The 21300-nt window shown below is 42.3% G+C and overlaps 2 protein-coding genes across 2 annotated transcripts in view; both read right to left on the bottom strand.

Moving 5' to 3' along the window:
* Window positions 1–21300, bottom strand: part of RGS6 (regulator of G protein signaling 6) — a 541585-nt gene that overhangs the window by 367570 nt on the left and 152715 nt on the right. The window lies entirely within an intron of this gene.
* The window catches only part of LOC110571700 (60S ribosomal protein L34-like), a 74379-nt gene continuing 70845 nt past the window's right edge, over window positions 17767–21300 (bottom strand). The window contains exon 4 of the mRNA XM_021679894.2: window positions 17767–18160. Coding sequence (XP_021535569.1) covers window positions 17798–18160 — 363 coding nt within the window. The 3' untranslated portion in view covers window positions 17767–17797. The remainder of the gene's footprint in view (window positions 18161–21300) is intronic.

Here is a 21300-nt window from a genome sequence, read left to right on the forward strand (position 1 = left end):
GGGGAGACCTAAGGTGCACAATTATTGCCCTGCCAGGTTACTGCGGGGTGGAAGAGCTCCGTTCAGCACCTGATGGGCGATACCATCCCCTTTGGAGCCAGGCAACACTGGCCTTCCCCGGGGGTTATGAATGATTCGGCGTCAGGCCACCAGCAAGGATTGTCCTCTCCGGCTATCTGGAAGGAAAAGCTGGAACACTTTCTAACTCTGTTACAAGCTTTTGGAAGTCTGGTGGAAGTTGACATATTTTGTACTTGTTGACTAGGAAAAGAGAACCTTTGAAAATGATTATCATTAAAAGTCTTTTACAAAATGTCAACTGGTGTCTCTCTGTTATACAAAACAGTCTCAGTCTCATCCCCAGGGCTGTCACCTTCCCTTTTCACATCATTTTGTCTGACTTTTTGCCTTTACATTAATTAGTACTGGATAAAAGCATGGGGGGAGGGGAAGGGCTGGGGATAAAAAGCTTCAGTCTGAATTCAGTCCTTAACTTCCAACATCTGTGTCACTGAACTGTTCCAGACGCTTTTATGTAAACTGGACAAAAAAAAGAGCTCTTTCTATAGTGAAAGCTATTAAGGAAAGATAAACAATTTATAATTCCAAAAATTATACAAAAGAAAAATCTTTGGATTTCTGTAGCTATAATAATGCCCAGTTACTGCAAATGCTTTTCTATTTCTATTCTGAAGAATCCAGATTTGTTTTTTCACCAGCAATGAATTGCTTAAAACCTAGGGTAAACTGTTTATAGATTAAATTCTATTCAAATACCTAGGACAACAGTTGCTATTTGGAGGCATTCTATGGTGATTTTTCTTGTACACGGAAGAATCCTATCACAGAGCTCTTAATTTAAATAGAGATTTTCATCTAATAAGTCTTTACCTACAATCACAGGCTCATTCGTTGCTATGCTTTTTCTGTGTGCCATGTTCATTATGAAGAAGAAACTCTGATTAAGCCTACCCTTGCCTGTCGTGGTTTGCTGCGAACCTTACAAATCAGGTTGAATTGATGAGATCCCTGGGAGTTTATAAGATGAAAAATGCAGCTGCAGACACAGAGACATTTTTATAACTCATATTGAGAGCTTACATGGAATAAACAACGTAATAAAGCAAAGGAGACTGTATCAGCAGAGACATTAAATGTTTGTTTTATTATGAGACAGTAGTGGGTGAAAGAACCCAGTCCCGCGCTCACGCTATAGGATACCACAAAGCATGTGTTACTTAGCTTCCATGTCCGATCTTAATTAGTGCTTCTTTAGCCAGCAGTTTAAGGGAAGTTTTAAGTGCGGCTATATACTGTGACTCTATAGATTGTTACTTATTGATATTTTGGGGTCATTTCAGTCATTGCCCAGAGTAGTCAAGCTCTGGCCAGTTGAAGATAGTCTGTCCTTGAGTAGACAAGGGATAGGGGGGATCTGTTAGAGAGTCAAGAAGAGGGCATTTCTGTATTTTTCATCTGAAACATTTTCTGCATATTTTTCCAAGTTTCGAGGACTATTTATTTCTTGGTAAAGATATACCATCCTTGCTTTACAAAGGATTTTGTGTGAAAGGTTTTGGGCAAGTCAGATTTTTGAAAATCACATTGCTAAAAATTCAAAATTGGTTCTGTTATTTTAAGGAACCCTCTTATTAATTTTCCAGCATTATGAATACTTTTTCATCACAGGAACAAAAGGTGGCTCCTAATTTGCCTGATTCTAAGTTTGATTTTGGCCACAGGTTTCCAAAGTACTGGTCATAACTTGCATTATGATCATGTCATGTAGGACTATGCTCTGTGTTTAGTCCACTCAAAACCTGGGGAAACTGAGGCAGAGACTATCTGAGAAACTGAGTCTTCTTAGAGAAATAAGAGCTTCCCAATACACACCCAGACTTTAAAACTATATTCACAATTTCTACCAATTACATCAAATCTTGCCTCTTCTATGTTAGAACAGCTCTTTCTTAATTCCTACATGTTAAGCTGTTGAATACTACAGATTTAAACTAAGAAAAATGGGTGTGTTATAATAAAAAAGAACCCTAGCCCTATGATCATAAAATTTGAGATTTAGAATGAAGTCTTGTTTATCGTTTTAAAGATGAGAGATTTATAAGTGGCTGGCCCTCAGTCACATTGTTAATTAGTAACCTAACTAGAAAATGTTTGGTCTTTCATTCCATTTCATTTTTTTTTCTACATGTCAATTTCTACCATAAACAAAAGAAAGATTCTTATGAAATGTACAAGTTGAACAGAAGGATAAACTAGAACCCACAGTACCGGCCGATTCAACTTCAGGTCAGAGAAGATGAAACTATGGTTCATAACAAACACAGTGATGTCTCTGTACTGATTGAAGAGCCTCAGCCCTGGACCAAGTTTCCTAGAGAATTGGTAACAAGGGCATATCAATTTCACCAGGTAAAGGTAGGAACACTTAATGAAATCCAAGAAAGCTAGAAAGTAAGCATCCTGGATTTGAATGCGGCTCAACATTCTTGCCGTGTGGCCTTGGACAAGTAAATTTAATCTGAGCTCATTTCCCAGCCCCACAGACCTCTTTTAAGCAGAGCAGGCAGATCTCCACAATTTGTGCCAAGGGCCCCTGTTGTTTTGGCTACAGACTAAGGGATGAGACATCCAAAGCTAAGGTAAGGCAACACTGGCTTAAAAGACGGACTGGTTTGCACTCTGCCAAAGGTTATTCCAATTTGGTGACTACCTGACTCACTCAGACACCTCCCCCGCCAACTCAAGCAGCTCGACTTTAATGCCTAGAGAATCAAGAGGCTAGCAGAAGCCGAGAGACCCATCATAATATTGGAAAGTATTGGTCCCAGCTCTGAGCAAGCAATGATTTCATGATGTTGTTGACCACTTATCTTCCGTACAATAAAGTATATTCTAGATTAGGGTTTCTCAATCTTGGCACTATTGATATTTTGGGCTGGGTAATTTTTTATTGTGGAGAGTTACCCTGTGTATTACAGGATGATTAGCAGCATCCTTGGCTTTTACCCACTAAATGTCAGTAACACCCTGCCCCCAGGTTTTGACACTGAAAAACAGGTCCAGACATTGCAAAATGTCTCCTGGGGTATTGGGGGCAAAAATAGCTCCCAGTTAAGATCCATCTTTCCAGATTAAGGCACTGTCATGGGTACTGAGAACACAAAGACAAAGATACAGTCCCAGTCCTTGAAAAGGTCCAGTAGCGTGAGAAAGCCCGACATGAATACATGTGACACTATGGATGGGCAATGTCCCCAGCACACTCTAGGCAGAGAGACCGTGAGCAAAGCCTGAGAAGGATAAAAGAGCTCGATTCTCCTGAAGATCAGTCAGTGACTCAAGGGGGCTGCCCTGCTGCCCAGTGCGTCCATGAGCAAGAAGAGAGTAATAAACTCCCACTATCTCCCACCTTCTCCTGGAATGATATTCTTGAGGGAGCAGTGTGTGGCACTCCTCTGGCGACCACTGTGGAGTTGAACTGTACATCTGTGTAGGTGAGCCTCTAGGCTATTCAACAATAGGTGTGCCTTGAGAGCTGACATTCTACCAGGGTAGACAGGCTTATAATGGAAGCCACCGGAGCCTTCTCCTCTGCCTTACTTCCATCTAGCATTAAAGTGGCTAAGTGAGACAAGCCCCCCATGGCTATGGATTGGAGCACCGTTTATCAATCGTTTGGCAATACAAACAGAGGAAGCATGGTATGTGAAATGTGTTTGCCAGGTCTGGTCTCACTGTGGGAAAATTTAAAAAGCTGAGTCAGAAGCTCTACAGTGCTGTCAAGTTAATGTTTCTCAGCAACAGTGAAGTTTTTGAGCTAGTAGCGGAGAGTTGGGGGTGGTGGTGAGTCAGCGTTGATGCTGTGTTGGTCAAGAGCATACATGGGTCTGAGGGAGGGGGATATGGTGAAAAGTAGTGGACCAGGGATTCAGGAAACCCAAGCTCCAGACCCTGGTCTCCCTCATAACTGGCTACGGGGACTGGGCAACTTGCCCTCTAAGGACTTTGGTAACTCAGCTTCTGTTAGCTAAGCTATAATATATGCAGCAAAATGCATACTTCTTTGGGGTTTTGTTTGATGAGTTTTGACAATTGAATACACAAATGTAACCATCACACAAAACAAGCTGCCGAACATTTCCAAACCCCAGGAAGTTCCCTTGTGCTCCTTTTGAATCCATCCTCTTTCCTGCCACCCAGGCAACCACTTTCTAATTTCTTTCCCCATAGGGTACCTTTACAACGTCTAGGATGTCACATAAATGGAATTAGAGGATGTGTATTCTTTGACGTCACAGTTCTTTCACTTAATGCTTCTGAGATTCATCTGTGCTGTTATGTGTATCCGGAGGGCGCTCCTTTTACTGTTGCGTAGTATTCCCCATTGTGTGAGTACACCACCGTTTGCCTATCTATTATTCTCCTATTGATTGACATTTGGGTTGGGTCCAGTTTCTAGCTATTATAAATAAGGCTGCTAGTAACATTGTCATACACGTCTTTTCGTAAACATGTTTTAATTTCTTTTGAGTAACCCACTTTCGTCTTTAAAACAGCAGGTTTTCTCTGCAGGTAACTTGGGGATTGCTACAAGGGTAAAGGGAAGAGAATGGAGCAAATGCAAGACTCTTCCCATCATTTTCCACCAGAACCGCTCTTCCATCATAGATGATAAGGCATTTGTCAAGATGTCATGTGAAGGGAGGGTTTCACACAATATCTGAAAGCCACCTCAATAGGTACTTGCTAATGTCCCTTCTAGCTCTAAGAATCTATGATTCTTTAATGGTTTCAAGGAAAATATTTCACAGTTAATACTTAAATTATGTCCTCTAAATTTTCCACGACAATCTCCTATTCAAATTCCTGCAACGGATCTTGCATTGCATGGAAAATACAATCCAAATTCATCAGTGAGGGCTTTATAAATATTCTCCCAGTCAGTTTGGATATTTTTCAAGGATTATCTCCAATGCTTCACTTTCCTCACTGTTCCAGTCACAGGACTCTGTTGTCCTCACAAAACACAGCTGGTAATAACCAGCTCTGTACCTTTACCCTAGCTATTTCTGCTACCAGAATATTCTTGTTGACCTCACTTGCCAAGGTCCCATCCTTTGCTTTTAAACCAGATTGAAATCTACACTCTTCTACAAACCTGGGATATTTTTCTGAGTCTGTGAGAACACATATCCGTGCATACAGTATCATAGCGACGTGTGCATGTACCTAGATGTTCACTTCTAAATCGCAAGAGCCAGAGACCGTCTCCTTCCCTCCCTCTCTCTTTTGATTCATGTATAACACCAAGAATAGTCCTTTTTCATACAAGGCTAAAATCAATACTGGCTGAATGTGATTTGTGAGTATGTATGACTGTTATTTTCCTAAATCTTTAAGCCAAGTGAAAATGCAGGCTCTTCACAGAAAGAGCAAAACCTAAAGGAACCCTCACTTGCAAGCTTACCTTGCTCAATGACCTTTCAAATGCATGGTCAATTTTGTAAATCTTACCTCCCACAAAACTACCACTGGCACAAATGGCCCATAGAAAACTACTGCTGATTTTCTTTCAGGACAACTGGGGTGTGATTTCCTGTCAAAGCCCAGTAATATCTTTAAAAAAAAAAAGCTTCCCAAGTGCTTACAGTGCTCATTTTTGCCCCATGGTCTAAGGCAACTGCTATCTGGCACTGTGTTAAAAAGCTCAGTCTGACTCCTATTTACTGATTCTTCACCTCAAGTGTTTCCTTCCTTAGCTTCAGATGCTGTTCCTTCCCTTCCTTTTTACATCTACTCAGGAAAACTGAAAGAAAGCCATTTGTATTCCTTAAACTACCCCTCAAAATCAATCTCATTACTCTTTAGAATTAGTTTGCATCGACCATAAATCCTCCAACTTTTATGTGTCCTGGAAACCTTACAACATAACAGAAAAATAGATAATATCCATCAAGAAAACATGCATAGAAGGAAAAGAATGGATTAATGTCTTTTGGAAGATTCCACTGAAACCTATGCCAAATAATAAAATTTGGAAAAGGACTAAGCTGTAGAGAAGCATTCTGGAGGATCGATTTTTTCCCCCAAGTAACTCTTTAAGCACCAAAACCACTCCATTTTACCCCCTATCATTTCAAATTAAAGAGTAACTAAACTTGATCTTAGCCAAAAGGCCGAGAAGCGATAAAAGAGTAACTAAAAAGTACAACAATTTCCTGCATTGCCAAGTAGGCTGTGTTAAAAGAAGTTAATTTTATCTTGAGGTCTCAGGATCTTCATTAGGCAATCCATTGATATGCTGGCTGGTCACACAAAGAATGCCTGAGGAGGACTTGGGTATGGCAGTGTCTGGAGCTATTAACCCTGTGCTGACCATAGGAAGATATTTGTGAATCCTGGCTCTGCTGTCCTGATCGCTGGCTGTCAGATGCCACCTCTCACCACCGCCTGTAGCCGGGCTCTTCTTGATCTCTACTTTACAACCAGGTGTATTCAAATGGTGTCCAAAATGAAAGTAAATCATTTTTCCAGGAAAAACAGAATGTCTCTTCAATGAGTAAGGAGCATGAATATTCATGCTTGTGTAATTCAAATATAAATGGGAGCATAAAACCAGTAAAGAGTAAAACCTCATGAGGGTACGGGGTGTGTGTGGGAGCGGAAGGGAGCAGAGGGAGAGAAATGACCCAGAGAGTAAAGGTGTTCTGATAAAAATGAAAATAATATTATGGGCAGTCATCAGGCAGGAGACTTGCATATTTTACCCAAACTTTAAATCTACGGAGGTCCGTCCACTACAGCCTTAGTCAGAAGCTAATGTTCACCAAAGGCTGCAGAAGGCATGTTTTTATTATTATTATTATTATTATTATTATTATTATTTTAAGATTTTATTTATTTGACAGCGAGAGAGACAGCGAGAGAGGGAACACAAGCAGCGGGAGTGGGAGAGGGAGAAGCAGGCTTCCCGCGGAGCAGGGGGCCCGATGCGAGGCTCGATCCCAGGACCCTGGGATCATGACCGGAGCCGAAGGCAGACGCTTAACGACTGAGCCACCCAGGCGCCCCCAGTTTTTATTATTTTTTTAAAAAAAATTTTTATTATGTTATATTAGTCACCATACAGTACTTCATTAGTCTTTGATGTAGGCTGTTTTTTCTTTGTTGTTGTTGTTGTTGTTTTTAAAGATTTTATTTATTTATCTGACAGAGAGAGACACAGCGAGAGAGGGAACACAAGCAGGGGGAGTGGGAGAGGGAGAAGCAGGCTCTCCTCTGAGCAGGGAGCCCGATGCGGGGCTCGATCCCAGGACCCTGGGATCATGACTTGAGCCAAAGGCAGACGCTTAACGACTGAGCCACTCAGGTACCCCATGATGTAGGCTGTTTTTAAAAGGGGGGTGAGGATGGGGCCTGGCACTTGTAGCAAGGACCAGAAACAGAAGTAACCAGCATTTAAGAAATGCTAATGATCAAAGTGGCCATATTTTCAAGTCTAATTTCCATCACTGGCAGGCACAGAGACTCAAAACTCTCTATCATTAGCTGACCAGTCTGTTAGATGGAAACAGCCAGCTGTGGGGGTTATCACGGGTCCCTACAGGTCACTGGGCAGAGAAAGCAGGGTGCCCAGCACTGCAGGACAACAAGACATCTGTCCACCTACCATACAGCAGTAGCATGGTCCTTCCACGGAATAATTCTTATCACTCCCCCGATCAAATCTCTCCCATGACTTCCCAGAGTAACCAGGGTTAAATGCAGACTCTGCATCATGACCCCTGTAGCAGAGCCCCCCAGGTCAAGGCCCCATGTGCTCCAAGTCCCGCGGCATTTCTGCTCTCCAACATCCCAAGCTTGCCCTCACCCAGGGCCTGGGTGCTGGCTCTTCCTCCTGCTACAAGTATTTTGACCCCAGATCCCTGAAGAGTTACCTGCATCTCCAATGCCAATCCTCCATAAGGCCTTTCTTAACTACCCTGAACATGGCCATGTAATAGTCTTAGTGGTACCTATTAGCTTCTGAAAGGATCCCAGTGGGACTTATTATCTGTCTTTTGCTCTAAAACAGTAGTTCTCAACTGGGGGTATTTTGCCCTCTAGGGGACATTTGGCAATGTCTAAAGAGGTTTTTGGTTGTCTCTACTGGGAGAGGAGGGAGGAAGGCCTCCTGGCATCTAGTGGGTACTAGCAATACTGTCAGATGTTCTACAATGCACAGAACCATCCCACAGCCAAGAAGGGTCCAGCCAGGATGTCAACAGTGCCTTGGCTGAGTGACCTGGAATGGAATGGAAGCTCCTCGGGGCTGCTACCAGTCCATAAACTGCTGTATCCCCTGTGGCTTCAGCACTACCTGAAACACAGTAGGTGCCCAATCAACGTTCGTAAGCCTACTGAGCTACTCTCGTTCCCGGGATTCGCTGATGAGGACTGTGTGGGTCATTGCCAGGCCATATTATATCAAGAGCTGTATACTGTTTGTAGCACATATGTATGTATAATATTCATATCCATTTATGTTTACATATCTCCCCAGCAGATATAAGTACAGTGTGCTACCCTCTGTTACTGGTTATTCTCAGATAATCCTTTTGATGTCATTACAAATTTGAGAGTGAAAAGATTCCTATCAGGCAAACAGCTCCTTAACAGGAAGTCCACAACCGATGTTTGCATCTGAGCACCCAGCGCCGGAATGAGGCAAACTAGGTAAATAGTGGCCCTTATAAAATGGTGAGCCAACAAGGATTATTCCCGTCTGTGTGGGCCATGTGTGAAAAATGGGCTTAGTGCGATCAAGGGTGGTGGGTCTCCGTGGTGCTGCCGCAGCTAAGCGGGAACCTCTTCCCGCACTTGCCTCTCCTGTGATGCTCTGGGTTAGCGGGGATGCCACGAGGCGTTCTGGGTGAGACAGGAAGAAGGAAGTGGAGCAGCCCCTGTTGTCCTTCTGTGCTGGACAGGTCCGTGCAGGGCACTAGCACTCGTGTGTTGTCGTTTACGGCTGGCCACCTCGCTGTCAAGAGTCAGCAAATGGGCCTGTGCAGCCCTTTCTGGAATGCCTCCTTCACCTCCTCTGACTCCCGGCCGGGTGCACGCTCAGTTCCGTGATGAAGGTCAGGGAACTGCTCCTGGAGGTCGACCCTATCATGGACCATGTTTGACAGCAGCAAGAGACCAACACGGCTTCCAGTCCATGCACGTGGACGCCAGCTCATCCTCATGGGTTCCACTTCATCTTTGCCTCCTCGACTTCACGTACATCTTTCCTCCCCACTGCCTGCCCCACCGACCCCGGGCCCCAGGATCAGTCACAGATGCAACAATCTTCCACTGACTGTTTAACCAGATCCCACAACCACATAAGGGAAATCCAGACAATAAATCCTAGTGGCTCTGCTTTTCTGATCAAACCCTGACTGAGACACTTAGGATGATGCTTTGGTGGCCTTCCCACATCCTTCTGTATTCTGAGACATGCTCCATGTCGACAAGATTGCCACATAGTTGAGGTCCAGGTAGATGGGATCTTATTAGAAGGAAATGGATTTTAGTGTGTTGATACAGTCAGCTTTGACTCCAGATAATTAGAAAGTGACTTACTAAATCAGATAGTCATACGTATATAGTGCCTATGGTTATTCTTTCCACCTCTTTAAATGTCATTGGAATCGATTTTGATGAAACTAACCGGATGCATGGCTTTTTGTGTCATCTGATGATTTCATTTCCCTTTATCGAAATCACTTGTGCCACAACATAATCGCCCTCCCACTCAGACGTTTGGTGAGGAACCCTCGGATCAATTGGCACACATGGCTTGCAATGTTTAATGACTGTCACCCAAGTAATTAAACTCACTGGGAACAAGAGCAGGAGGTAAGATGGAGGCTCTGTGTGCCCTGATCCTCCAGAAATAATCTTTATTCTGTGCCTGTAACTCTGTGCATTTACATCTTTTGCCTTTGTCTTGATAACCTCCTCATGGAGTCCATTTTAGTAAACATTCTGCTCGGTAACTCCTGCACCATTTTTCCGACAATGAAATAGAACACTGCTGGTGTTGTGTTCCAAGGCAGATTGTTCATCATTTGGCCTCTTATCCATTTTTCTTGAACTGCATTACAAAGATTACAGAATTAAATGACCTTAGCCGAATCTGATAGTTTATGAAGGCAAATTAGCCAGCCTCGGGTCAGAAGGTACAAACCACATAGGAATAGCTTTCAGCAGGTAAAGGCTTAGAGCTCAGATGCGCGGCTGACACTGACAGCCCAGGAGCTGGTGGCAGACGAGAGCTGGATCTATAGACCGATCTAATATGAATGCTGGGGACAGCGGGGATTGGAGGGCGAGGTGAAGCACAGAAGAAAGCTTCCAGCTACAAGGAGGATGGAAGCTGATGAGGTTGGTAGGCAGGGGCACGTCTGTATCTTGTAACTCTCTTATACACACACACACACGAGCCCACGTGCACACACTTAAACATCAACCTACCTGAGTAAGCACCGAAAAGATGAGGACACTGGCCACACCCCAAACTGGCCACCACTCACGACAACATTCCTTGGGCCTGATTCTCTCTGCGTACAAAGCTCCTGTCTTTTATTGCACCGCCACCGTCCATGGAGCTTACGGGTACACGTGGCTTGAAGCACTTCAACAGCCTTCCAATTCAAACAATGCAGGGATACTACGACTTGTAAAAGTAGCTGTGATAGGCTGTATTATTGGCCCCAACTTTTCACGCCTCCCTGCATCCGCATCTTGCCACAGCCCCATAAATGAGCAGTGAACCGCCCCGCCCCCTGACTTCGGGCTTGGCTCCGGGACTGGCTTTGGAAGTGACAGCATGCCGGTTCCAAGCCAGAGCCTAGGAGATGTGAAGAGCATGCCCTGGCTAGTCCACGGGTCCAAGGAGGAGGAGAGGCCAATGGAAGAAAGCCACCCCAGCCGAACCACACCACCTGCAATAAGCTGCAGAGTGCTCGGATGCTGCCCCGGAAGTACAGCAGCCTGGCAGAGCTGGCCCAGAGTCCCGCCAACCTGCCCCCGCACAGTAATAACCAAGTTTGGGAGTGGTCACACAGAAATACCAAACTGTTAGAATGCCAGAACATCTTTACAAACAAAACCTATAAATCAATCAGAAAAAGTGGATCTGTTCTATTTGAGGCAGGACGTAGGTCCTTGAGCCCCTCACCCCCCTCATCATGACAGCATCTGAGGCACCTCCACATACCACAGTCGGAAAGCAATTTCTCTAACAGAAAGAGCACTGGATCAGGAAATAGAAGTTTTGGGTTTGAATCTACTCGATGTCACTCAACCACCTTCGAGATTCAGTTCCTACCCATGTGAGGAAAAAGGGAATAATAATGCATGATGCTTGGTCAACCATCTCTGAAGTTGATTAGATAAGGATATGTGTAAAATACAGGGTACACTGATAGAAAGATCACTGTCATCATCACCACCCTCTCCCACTGTAATCATCCACATGGTAGGGTAGACTTGCCAGAGCCATGCCCTTCACCAGGACTGGAAGCAAGAAGTGGGTGTGTTTGGGGGGTTGACAGAGGGTATGGCTAGTAGCTTCCAACAGTCCCTCCCAAGACCCCCACGAACTTCAGATGAAAAGTAGGACAACACATAATTATTTTCTACAATTTGTTAAGAGTGTATGACAAATTATGGATATAAAGTGTTCTTATCCTTTTGTGTGTTTTCTTATGCTCAAGGCAACAAGAAATGATCTACAGAGTTTAGGCTTTGGTGAAGCAAGAGAGACACACACAGATGAAGGACTCTCTGTCTGGAGTTGTTCTCGGATGTCAAGAGCCCATATGTGCCAACAGGCACTAAAGCAAAGCAGATAAGACCACGGCTTTGGAAACAGACCAGTCTGGGGAAGGCCTGGAGCGACTTACTAGTTGAGCAACCTGGCTGGCAAGGCTTTTATTTTCTGTCAACCTCAGTTTCTTTATCTGAAAACGGTGGCTATATTATCTATGCATCGGATTATTGGGAGGATTAACTGAAATAATGTCTATAAAATGATTAGTGCCGTTTCTAAGAACCCAATAAACAATTACCATTGTAATTATCAATGGATGAGGGACTATTTTATGCCTCAGAGGACCTCCTCAGAGAACCATCATGATTGCTATGACATGACAGGCCTTCTAATTAAGAGCCTGGGCTTTGGAGATTGATGAATGAAGCTTAGCATCCTGCACTACTGCCACTCAGCTGCTTGGTGACCTTGCACATAGTGCAGAACGTCTTAGCTCCTGGAGTAGAAGCCAGGTCCTTGCCCTGGAAGACTTGACAGCCAGCCTTGTAGGGGCGTACGTATCAAGACAGATGATCAAAACCACCGCCAATGGGCAACATGAAAGAAACGCAAGCACAAGTGCTATAGGAACAAAAAGAGGGAGCAGCTAGTGAGCAGCCATGATGTGTGTTGGAGAGGGTGTATGTGAGACTACCAGGATGGCCTCTCAGCCCATCTGTGGCTGGGAGCGCAAACACTCCTTGCCAATCAACATGGTAAATGCCACCATCTGCCCAGCATGACAAGTACCATCAGAATAAACCTCATGCATTTTACAGCCACATTTCTCTAAGACCCAGAGCCCTGCCAGTGGATTCTGGCCTCCCAGAGTGATTATACCAAAGAGACAAACAGCATCATAGCCAAGGAGGAGGCCACAACTGAGAGACTACCCATAGACAAGGACCCATCCAGCTCCTTTGATGTTTGTAGTTAAGAAACATCCTGGATATGGATTAAAATCTACCAGATCGCCAGCTGAAGTCTGCCAATTTTTATGGGCATACATTGATTTAGGCAAATAGTCTGTCTGCTCCTTTGAGGCTCCCTTTTTGAGTCCACACTGAATGGCTCTTTGAAGCTCCCTTGAGCTCCATGCCCCCCATGGATGCTGCTGGCCACACACATACAAACAGGTCCTCCTCAGGCCTCTTGATCTGCAGAGGTGGTACCCTCTGGCAGGAAAAGGCATTTTATCAAAACCCTGTTGGGAGTGTCATGCATAATACATAACAGCAATGCCCTAGAAATTTTAACATGCTTATGTGGCTCTGTTACTCAAGTTATATTTTAAAGAGATAAATGTGGACAGAGTAGATGACCCATCCTGTCTTCCCAATTGAGATGTGTACACACTAATGTGTAAGTGGCAAATTATACAGAAACACTGTGAATTCTACAGGGAGGTTTACTAATTAAGCGTTAATTACCACTTCCCTTCCACATGGCATGGCCATTCACCAGTTAAATTTGTTTCTGGTCATCCTGGAAGGATAACAGCAAGAACATCCCTCCACTTCCGAAATAGTGTCTGTCAGCACTTCCGTGCCTTTTTTCCACATAAGGAGAGCTGGATATAATTTACTTTAGCTAAAAAGAATCGATTTCTTTTTACAGTAACTGTGGAAAAGAAAATGTTCACTAAAAGCAAAGGGGGCAGAGAGAGGTAGGATGGAAGGAAGACAAGGGTCATAGACCATTACCAACTGAGGCCCTTCTCTCAACCAGCTTTAGTGAGGCAAGATTAGAGTGTCTTCAAAGTCAGGCTGGAGTTGGGGTTTGATCTGGGGAACTATGAGGAGGCGTCAACGGTGCTAGGTAGGAAGGTGACCTAGTGAAAGTAGAGTCTTCGGGCCTGGGTTGGTTAGTGTGTTCAACGGATTTGAGAAAGATAAAGGTCAAGACAGGGAGACAAGTGAAGAAGCTAGTGGACTTGATAAGCCCCTGCAAAGATGAAGGCCTGGCAAAGTGTGGGCCATGCCTCCTGGCCCCAGCCTCACACAGTCCTTGTGGCAATGATCTGGGCCAATGGAGATAAAGAATCAGCAAAAAGCTCTTTTGCCTTCAGCATTTCTGGTTTTAGTTACTGCTTATTCTACAGCCCTAGATATCCAAAGCAACAGGTTATAAAGAGTTCGGGTAGAAATTTTACATAGAAAATGGCACAAGGATGTACAGGTTGGCATGAGTAGGGAAGATATGCTGGATCCACACTCTGGTTGCCAATGAACTGACTGCTAAAGAGGGTGGGAGATGGAAAGGTGAGAGACAGGAGAACAAACAGTGGCTCCTACGAGGTTGTTAGACAGGACAGACTTACTACCAAGAGAGTCAATCAGGATACCCTCTCACCTCCTCTCCGCGTGCATCTGCTCACAGTGGGGCAGAGAGGGGAGGGTACTGGGGCACACAGACCATGGTGGCCGCAGTGACAGAAGAGAAACACCAAGAATAAGAGAGGGTCTATTTCCACAGATCCACAGTTTACTAGCAGGGTAATTTGGGGCAACATACTCTAAGTTGTTTTAAGATTCCTCACGAGTGAACTTGGGATGATGATAACACTTGGCCAGGGGGTGAGCATTACGTAAGAACATGCTGCCGAGCAGCCAACAAGGTCTGCAGTACAGCAAGCCACTCACTGAACGGCCACAGCCAGGTGAGTGTGCGAGCCTGAACAAAAGAATGTCACAGGGATAGCTGTAACACTCATTGTCAAGGAAGGAGAACTCACAATCTTCTTCAAAAAATAGCATACATTCCACATCAGCAAGTTTTATTTTTGGCTAATAAATCCATCTTCTTACTATTTGGTGATGAGGTAAAACGTGGTAGCAGGAGGAATCTTGGATTGGAGTCAAGCAAACACAGGCTTGAGGTCTAATTCTCAAAGCACCTGTGTGGTATTGGGCTAATCACTTCCCTTCACCGCGTCAGCTCAGGTCCTCTCGAGTGAAGCTGGTAGCTAACAGCACGGTGAGGTGGGCCAGATGGGAAAGGAGCAGCACAGTCTTAAAGCGCTTAACAAAGTATCTGTCCATTGCAAAGTGGTGGTAGCTTCATAGTTTTGGGGGGTCTCCTGGAATCCCCACATATAAACATATGTAATTAAATAGAAAAATTAAAAAATACATAAATAATATTTACAACAAAACGAGGTGATAAGATACCCTCCCCCCCTCCCCCCTCCCCCCAAACAGCAAAATTCAAGCAGGTAAGGATAAACCACCAACAGCTACATGACTAGCCAACTCCTGCTCCCAGGACGGAGCCTCACGCTGGAGAGAATCTCCTGAGAGAAAAATCAAAATTGAGCAAAACAAGAATAACAAAGATGAAACAGCAGAAGATCCAGGTAACAGTGGGGAAGGAAAAGAATAGTAGGAAATTTCAGACAGTAAGTTTTTTTTGTTTTTTAACACTACATGAATAGAAGAGGGAGTTCTGTGAAGTTAGAAAAAACTATCTGAACCAAGTCTCTTGGTAAAACATCAGGAAAATGAGCAACAGAAAAGCACTGAGATCAAATTCTACCCAATATTACTATAAGAACAAGAGAAAAGGGAATAAAATAACGTCTCCACGGATAATAAAAGCACACCAAGGAAAACAGCCTCAAAAATCAGATCACAACTATAATATACAATTTCTAAATGTGCCAAAAGACGCAGAAAAAATATACTAAAGAAACAAGAATAAATAAGAACTAAAAGAAAGTCAGAAATGAGGTGACAGAACTTGAGGGAATTTGAAATTTTAGAAATAAAGTCTTAACTAGAAGGAACTTAAGAGTGAATTAAAATGATAATAATACCTTGAGATAATGAAGAAAATGTTACAAGGAAAAATGATAAATTTTTGAAGACAAGCAAATAGGATGCAACATAATAAAATAACAGGAGACTCTGAAAGGGGAAAGAAAACCTAGAACAAGGGAACATAATGCATACAAAGAAAAAATACTTTGATAAAGGAAACTTTCCTAAAATACAAAAATTTAGAAACTGCATGTTAACATGTAGTTAAAAAAGAAACTACACATGTGAGAATAATGACCCAGAACTACCAACACCAGACATACACTACCAAAATTTCAAGACTTTAAAGAAAGGAAAAAACACACCAAAAACTCCCCCCAAAAACCAACCTCTGGGGTTCTAGGCAAAAAGAGAACGTGACTTACAAGAGAAAGAATACTGGATTATCAGAATGTACGGCAATGTTTTATGCCAGAAGACAATTGAGGAACACATCTAGGTACTCAAGGAAAGAAAATAAAAGCCAAGCATGTTATATCCATTAAAACTGGATATATCTCCTTTCTTCCACCTTAAGAATCTTGGTTCTCAATGGCACAGAGGATGCTAGATTCAAATATTTCATAATTACTCATTTGCTCTATTCCACATTATACCCACACTATTCTTACTACCACCACCAATTATGATCACTAAAAAGATTTTAAATTTTTTTGTGCACATGTTAGTTCAATTTTCCCTATACTTTATGGTTACACCAAATCTGTGTTATCAGATAATAGTTATTTACATGCTATACTTTCTCTCATTTACCCCTCATTTAATGTGAACTCTTAGTTTTATATATTTAATGCTTACCACCATCTCTATATCAGTGGTTCTCTAGTCTCTTGGTTGTCTGAAACTCATTCTCTAGTAGATTCCTTAGGAAGAAAGGAGATATAGATGCCATAGAAAAGAAGAAAAACTCTGTAGTCCTAAATTGTAAACATTAGGATAAATTTGTGAAGTATTTTAACTTTATTTATATTTAAATACATATTTAATTATATATAAAGTCGGGGCGCCTGGGTGGCTCAGTCATTAAGCGTCTGCCTTTGGCTCAGGTCGTGATCCCAGGGTCCTGGGACTGAGCCCCGCATCAGGCTCCCTGCTCGGCGGGAAGCCTGCTTCTCCCTCTCCTGCTCCCCCTGCTTGTGTTCCCTCTCTCGCTGTGTCTCTCTCTGTCAAATAAATAAATAAAATCTTAAAAAATATATATATATAAAGTCACTATATCTATATGTAGGTAGAAAAAGACATGTAGATAGATAAAAATATTTCCTAGCTCCATCAACTGAAAAGATGCAGGAAAAAAAACAAAGCCAGTAGCCATAAGTGCCTAGTTTATGGTCTTATTTATCATTTTCCCATTAAAAGGGAGGTTTCTTGGAGAAATGGCTGATTACTGGTCGAGGGTAAGCAAAGTACCAGATGAGCATGGAACAAAGAAGGAAGAAGTCAGAGAACTGGAGTCAGACCAAGAGGAATCAAGAGGCAAGCCAAAGAAGCTCCCATTGGCCAAAGGATAGGACAGTTTGAGCTTTAAGAAGGATAAGGTTTGCCAATATTCGATAGCCTTCCAGTATGTTTAAGTCTAGTAGCTCATAAGGGCATTTGAAAAAAAAAATAATTGGTCATTTTCTGAACATGACAGGGAAATAATTCACCATCTTGAAAACTAGGTAAATAAAAGGAAAGCTGAGCATTTGATCTGCTTTTCATGTATGACTCTATCACTGGGGAGCCATATACTGATAAACCTTTATTCTACAAAAACTATTCCAGCTAATAAGTAAAAGTGAAAATGAAATGACAGAATATTGCCAATATACGCCTCCCAACAGATCCACGTATCGAACAACTATGCTTGATAACATCAAAAAACTATAAAACTAGATATCCTATGCCTCCTGATGAAAGAACCCAATACCACCTATAGTCTTGGCAAAAGGATCAAGCTTGGCTTTGATAAAGCCCCCATATCCAGCTGCCAATATGCAGGAACTGTAGAGGATCACATGGAACGGCACCATGAGGATGCAATCGCAAAATCTGCACTCTGGGGAATTCAACAAGTCAAACATCTAGGTTTTTTTGTTTTTGTTTTTGTTTTATTACTCAAAAAAGCTTCATTTTTTTATTTAGCTTTCTGACTCTGTGCTTGGGCCTTCAACACTTTCACAACAATTTTCTGCTCCTCAATAAGGAAAGCACGCTTGATCCTGTCACGAACACACTTAGCACACATGGAACCACCACAGGCCCTGCTGGCGTGTTTTTTCGTTTTGGACAACCTCATAAGGACTTTAGGTCTCACAGCACGAACTCCTCGAAGTCGGCCTGGGCACACGCCACATGCAGATTTTGGTGCTTTCCCAACCTTCTTGGTATAAAGGTAAATGATTCTATTACCAGGGATTCGGGACAGCCTAGTTTTGTTAGAGGCTGTATTATAGGACAGCCTACCACAGTAGGTCAAACGCTGGACAATTCTGAACGTCTATGGACGCCGTCCCCGGAAGAGAAACATCTAGGTTCTTTAACAGATACATTGCATGAAAAAGAAAGCAACAGTGGGGAGGGGGCAATAGATGGAGAGACAAAAAATTACCACAAACAGGAAAGACTAAACTATAGTATCTGGGGATGTATGATTCAGTAATAAAACTATAAAGAGACAAGGAAGCAATTACTGTGAAACTCAAGATAGTGGATTCTTCAGAAGGAGGAAGGAGCTGTGGTTGGGAAGAGGGACATAGGTCGGGTTTCTGACTTGACTGGCAAAGTTCTAGTTCTTGACCTGGGTGGTAGTTACAAAAATGTCCACCTTACCATAGTTCACTAAGCTAGAGGTTCTTAAACTCCAGCATGCCTGGGAATCCTTTGAAGGGTCTGTTAAAACAGAGGCCCCACCTCCACAGTTTATGATTTAAAATCTACACAGAAGCTCAAACATGTGTATTTCTAGCAAGTTCTAAGACAATGCTGGTGCTGCTAATCTGGAGACCACACCTCAAGAATCTTTGCAGTAAGCTATCCTTAATTTGTCTGTTTTTTGTTTTGTTTTGTTTTGTTTTGAGTCTGTGTCTTATTTTTCAATAAAAAGGTTAAATGGATGGATGGATGGATGGATGGATGGATGGATGGATGGATGGATGGATAGATGGGTGGACGGACAGATGGAGGGGCAGGTGGGCTCAGTGGGTGGGTGAAAAGATAGGCAGACTGACAAACAGAACTAGGAAAAAAAATCATATCAAACCATGGGAAGATTGCCTTACCACGTATATGTTATATACCTGGTCCCTCTTTACTCAATGATGTGCTATCCAACGTATTCATACGTTTGCTAGGTATCCCTCTGTAACCTCTGGAGCTTTCTCTCCCAGTCATTATCTGAGAGTTTCCCAATCCAAAAGAGGCACTGGAACGTACTTGGAACCCAGGTCAAAGACAACTTATAATGGTTTATTTTATTTTATTTATTTTTTATTATGTTATGTTAATCACCATACATTACATCATTAGTTTTTGATGTAGTGTTCCACGATTCATTGTTTGCGTATAACACCCAATGTTCCATGCAGAACGTGCCCTCCTTAATACCCATCACCAGGCTAACCCATCCCCCCACCCCCCTTCCCTCTAGAACCCTCAGTTTGTTTTTCAGAGTCCATAGTCTCTCATGGTTCGTCTCCCCCTCTGATTTCCCCCCTTCATTCTTCCCCTCCTGCTATCTTCTTCCTTCTTTTTTTTTTTTAACATATAATGTATTATTTGTTTCAGAGGTTTATTGATAAGGTTGAGCACTATTTTGTTTTTTCAATGTAGGAAAGATATTTTATGCACAAAGCCAACACCTTAGTATCCCTCTACAATCTTGAGCTTTCTTATTAAAGGCAAATTCACTCCACTGCATCTTACAGACTTCTCTCCAGAAGACTGCTGTGGGACTATTTAAAAAAGATTAATCCTGATCACACAAATTATCAATTAAATATCTACAAGCTATTTCTTATCTTCTCAACATTTACCCTCAGACCAAAATAAAAAGCAAAGTGCACTTCAGAGCCATGAATAAAAAAAATAATTGGTCATGAGTTCAAATATCAGAGACTGAGCTTCAGCCATTTAAGTTTAGGGAATATTTCCTAGAAAGAAAAAAGAAAAGCAGAAGTAGTAAATAAAGTAATAAGTGATCTGAAATATAAAAGAGAGCAAAATTCCTAGAATTTTAACAAAATCAAACCATAGTTATACAAACAGGAAAGGGCACTCACAAGATTTATCTAGCTAATAAATTCAATTCTACAACTGTTTATATGCCTGCTGCATGAAAGTACAAAAATGAACAGAACATAATCCTTGCCCTCAGGACATTAAAATTGAAAAAGGAAGCTCTACAACATTTTTAACTCTAAGATCAGGAAAAATGTGAGTGGTGATATAAGGTACAAAAAGCTTTTGCTTGGGTAAAAAGGGAGAGATTTGATTTATTAGAGGCAAAACCACAGCCGAACTGTCTCACTGATAGAAGAGTCATCTATGAGTTATATCTGGAATGTCCAGAAAGGGCTTCATACAATCCTCATTCCTTGTATATTACTGGCTGATGCCTGACATTCAGTGCATTCAGCTTCATACCTAGTGTCAGGATCTGATTCCTGCAGGGCCCATATAACACTCTAGTAACCTAGCTGCCTTTTATGGGGTAGTACAGTTATTCTTCGACTGGGGACCATGAACATATCCATGGACATGTGAGTTTTCTACTGACAAATGTTTATGTATTTCATTTAAATAATAATCTAAAAAATATTCCTAGAGGCATAATCAGATCCTTGTACTCACAATGGTCCCTGGGCCAACAGCATGAGCATAAACCTGAAAATTTGTTGGAAATGCAGAATCTTGGGCCCCACCCCAGTCTGCATTTTACCAAGATCCTCAGGTGATTCATCTGCACATTAAAATTTAAAAGGCACTGAGTTATATAACCATCTTATAATCGAGCAATGCCAGGGGCTTCAGTGTTCATATTTGTGTTTATAATCAAGTCGACACCACATAGTGCCACGCTAATTACTGTAGGCCACAGACAAGTGGACAGAGGTGGAAATGGTATATAAACGGTGCTTTCATAGCAAACAAAGGATGACTAATGTCACAGCGCACTGTGAAATGGAAGGGTTTATAGTCATCGTTAACAGAGAAAACTGTGGGAAAATGAAGGCGTCAAAGGCCATGGTAGTTTTGAGTCAGGATGTCATTTCAGTAAAAATAACATCATCTGTCATGTTAGGTTAATGCTGTTAGTTTGAAATTCTGAAGTTTTTCTTGTCTTTAATTTTAAGTCTGTTCCGTTAAAATTTGATTTTCAATTTTTTGCTTTATAGATGCATAAAGGCTATAAGCAAGCATATTAGTAGTTTACACATGGCTTCATGTTTGCACATAGTTAAGTAACATTAAAGTAAAAATGGAATACCACACCTATATTCCCAAGATTGCTTTCCTTTAAAGGGAAATATCTCTCATATTTAGTAAACACTGCAACGGTAAAAATAAAGGATGGGCATTAGTTTTGACAGAAGGAAAAAGCATGAAAACAGAGGATACCTGGGAATCCGCAGTAGCACC

Source organism: Neomonachus schauinslandi, chromosome 9, assembly GCF_002201575.2.
Source record: "Neomonachus schauinslandi chromosome 9, ASM220157v2, whole genome shotgun sequence".
Classification (NCBI taxonomy): domain Eukaryota; kingdom Metazoa; phylum Chordata; class Mammalia; order Carnivora; family Phocidae; genus Neomonachus; species Neomonachus schauinslandi.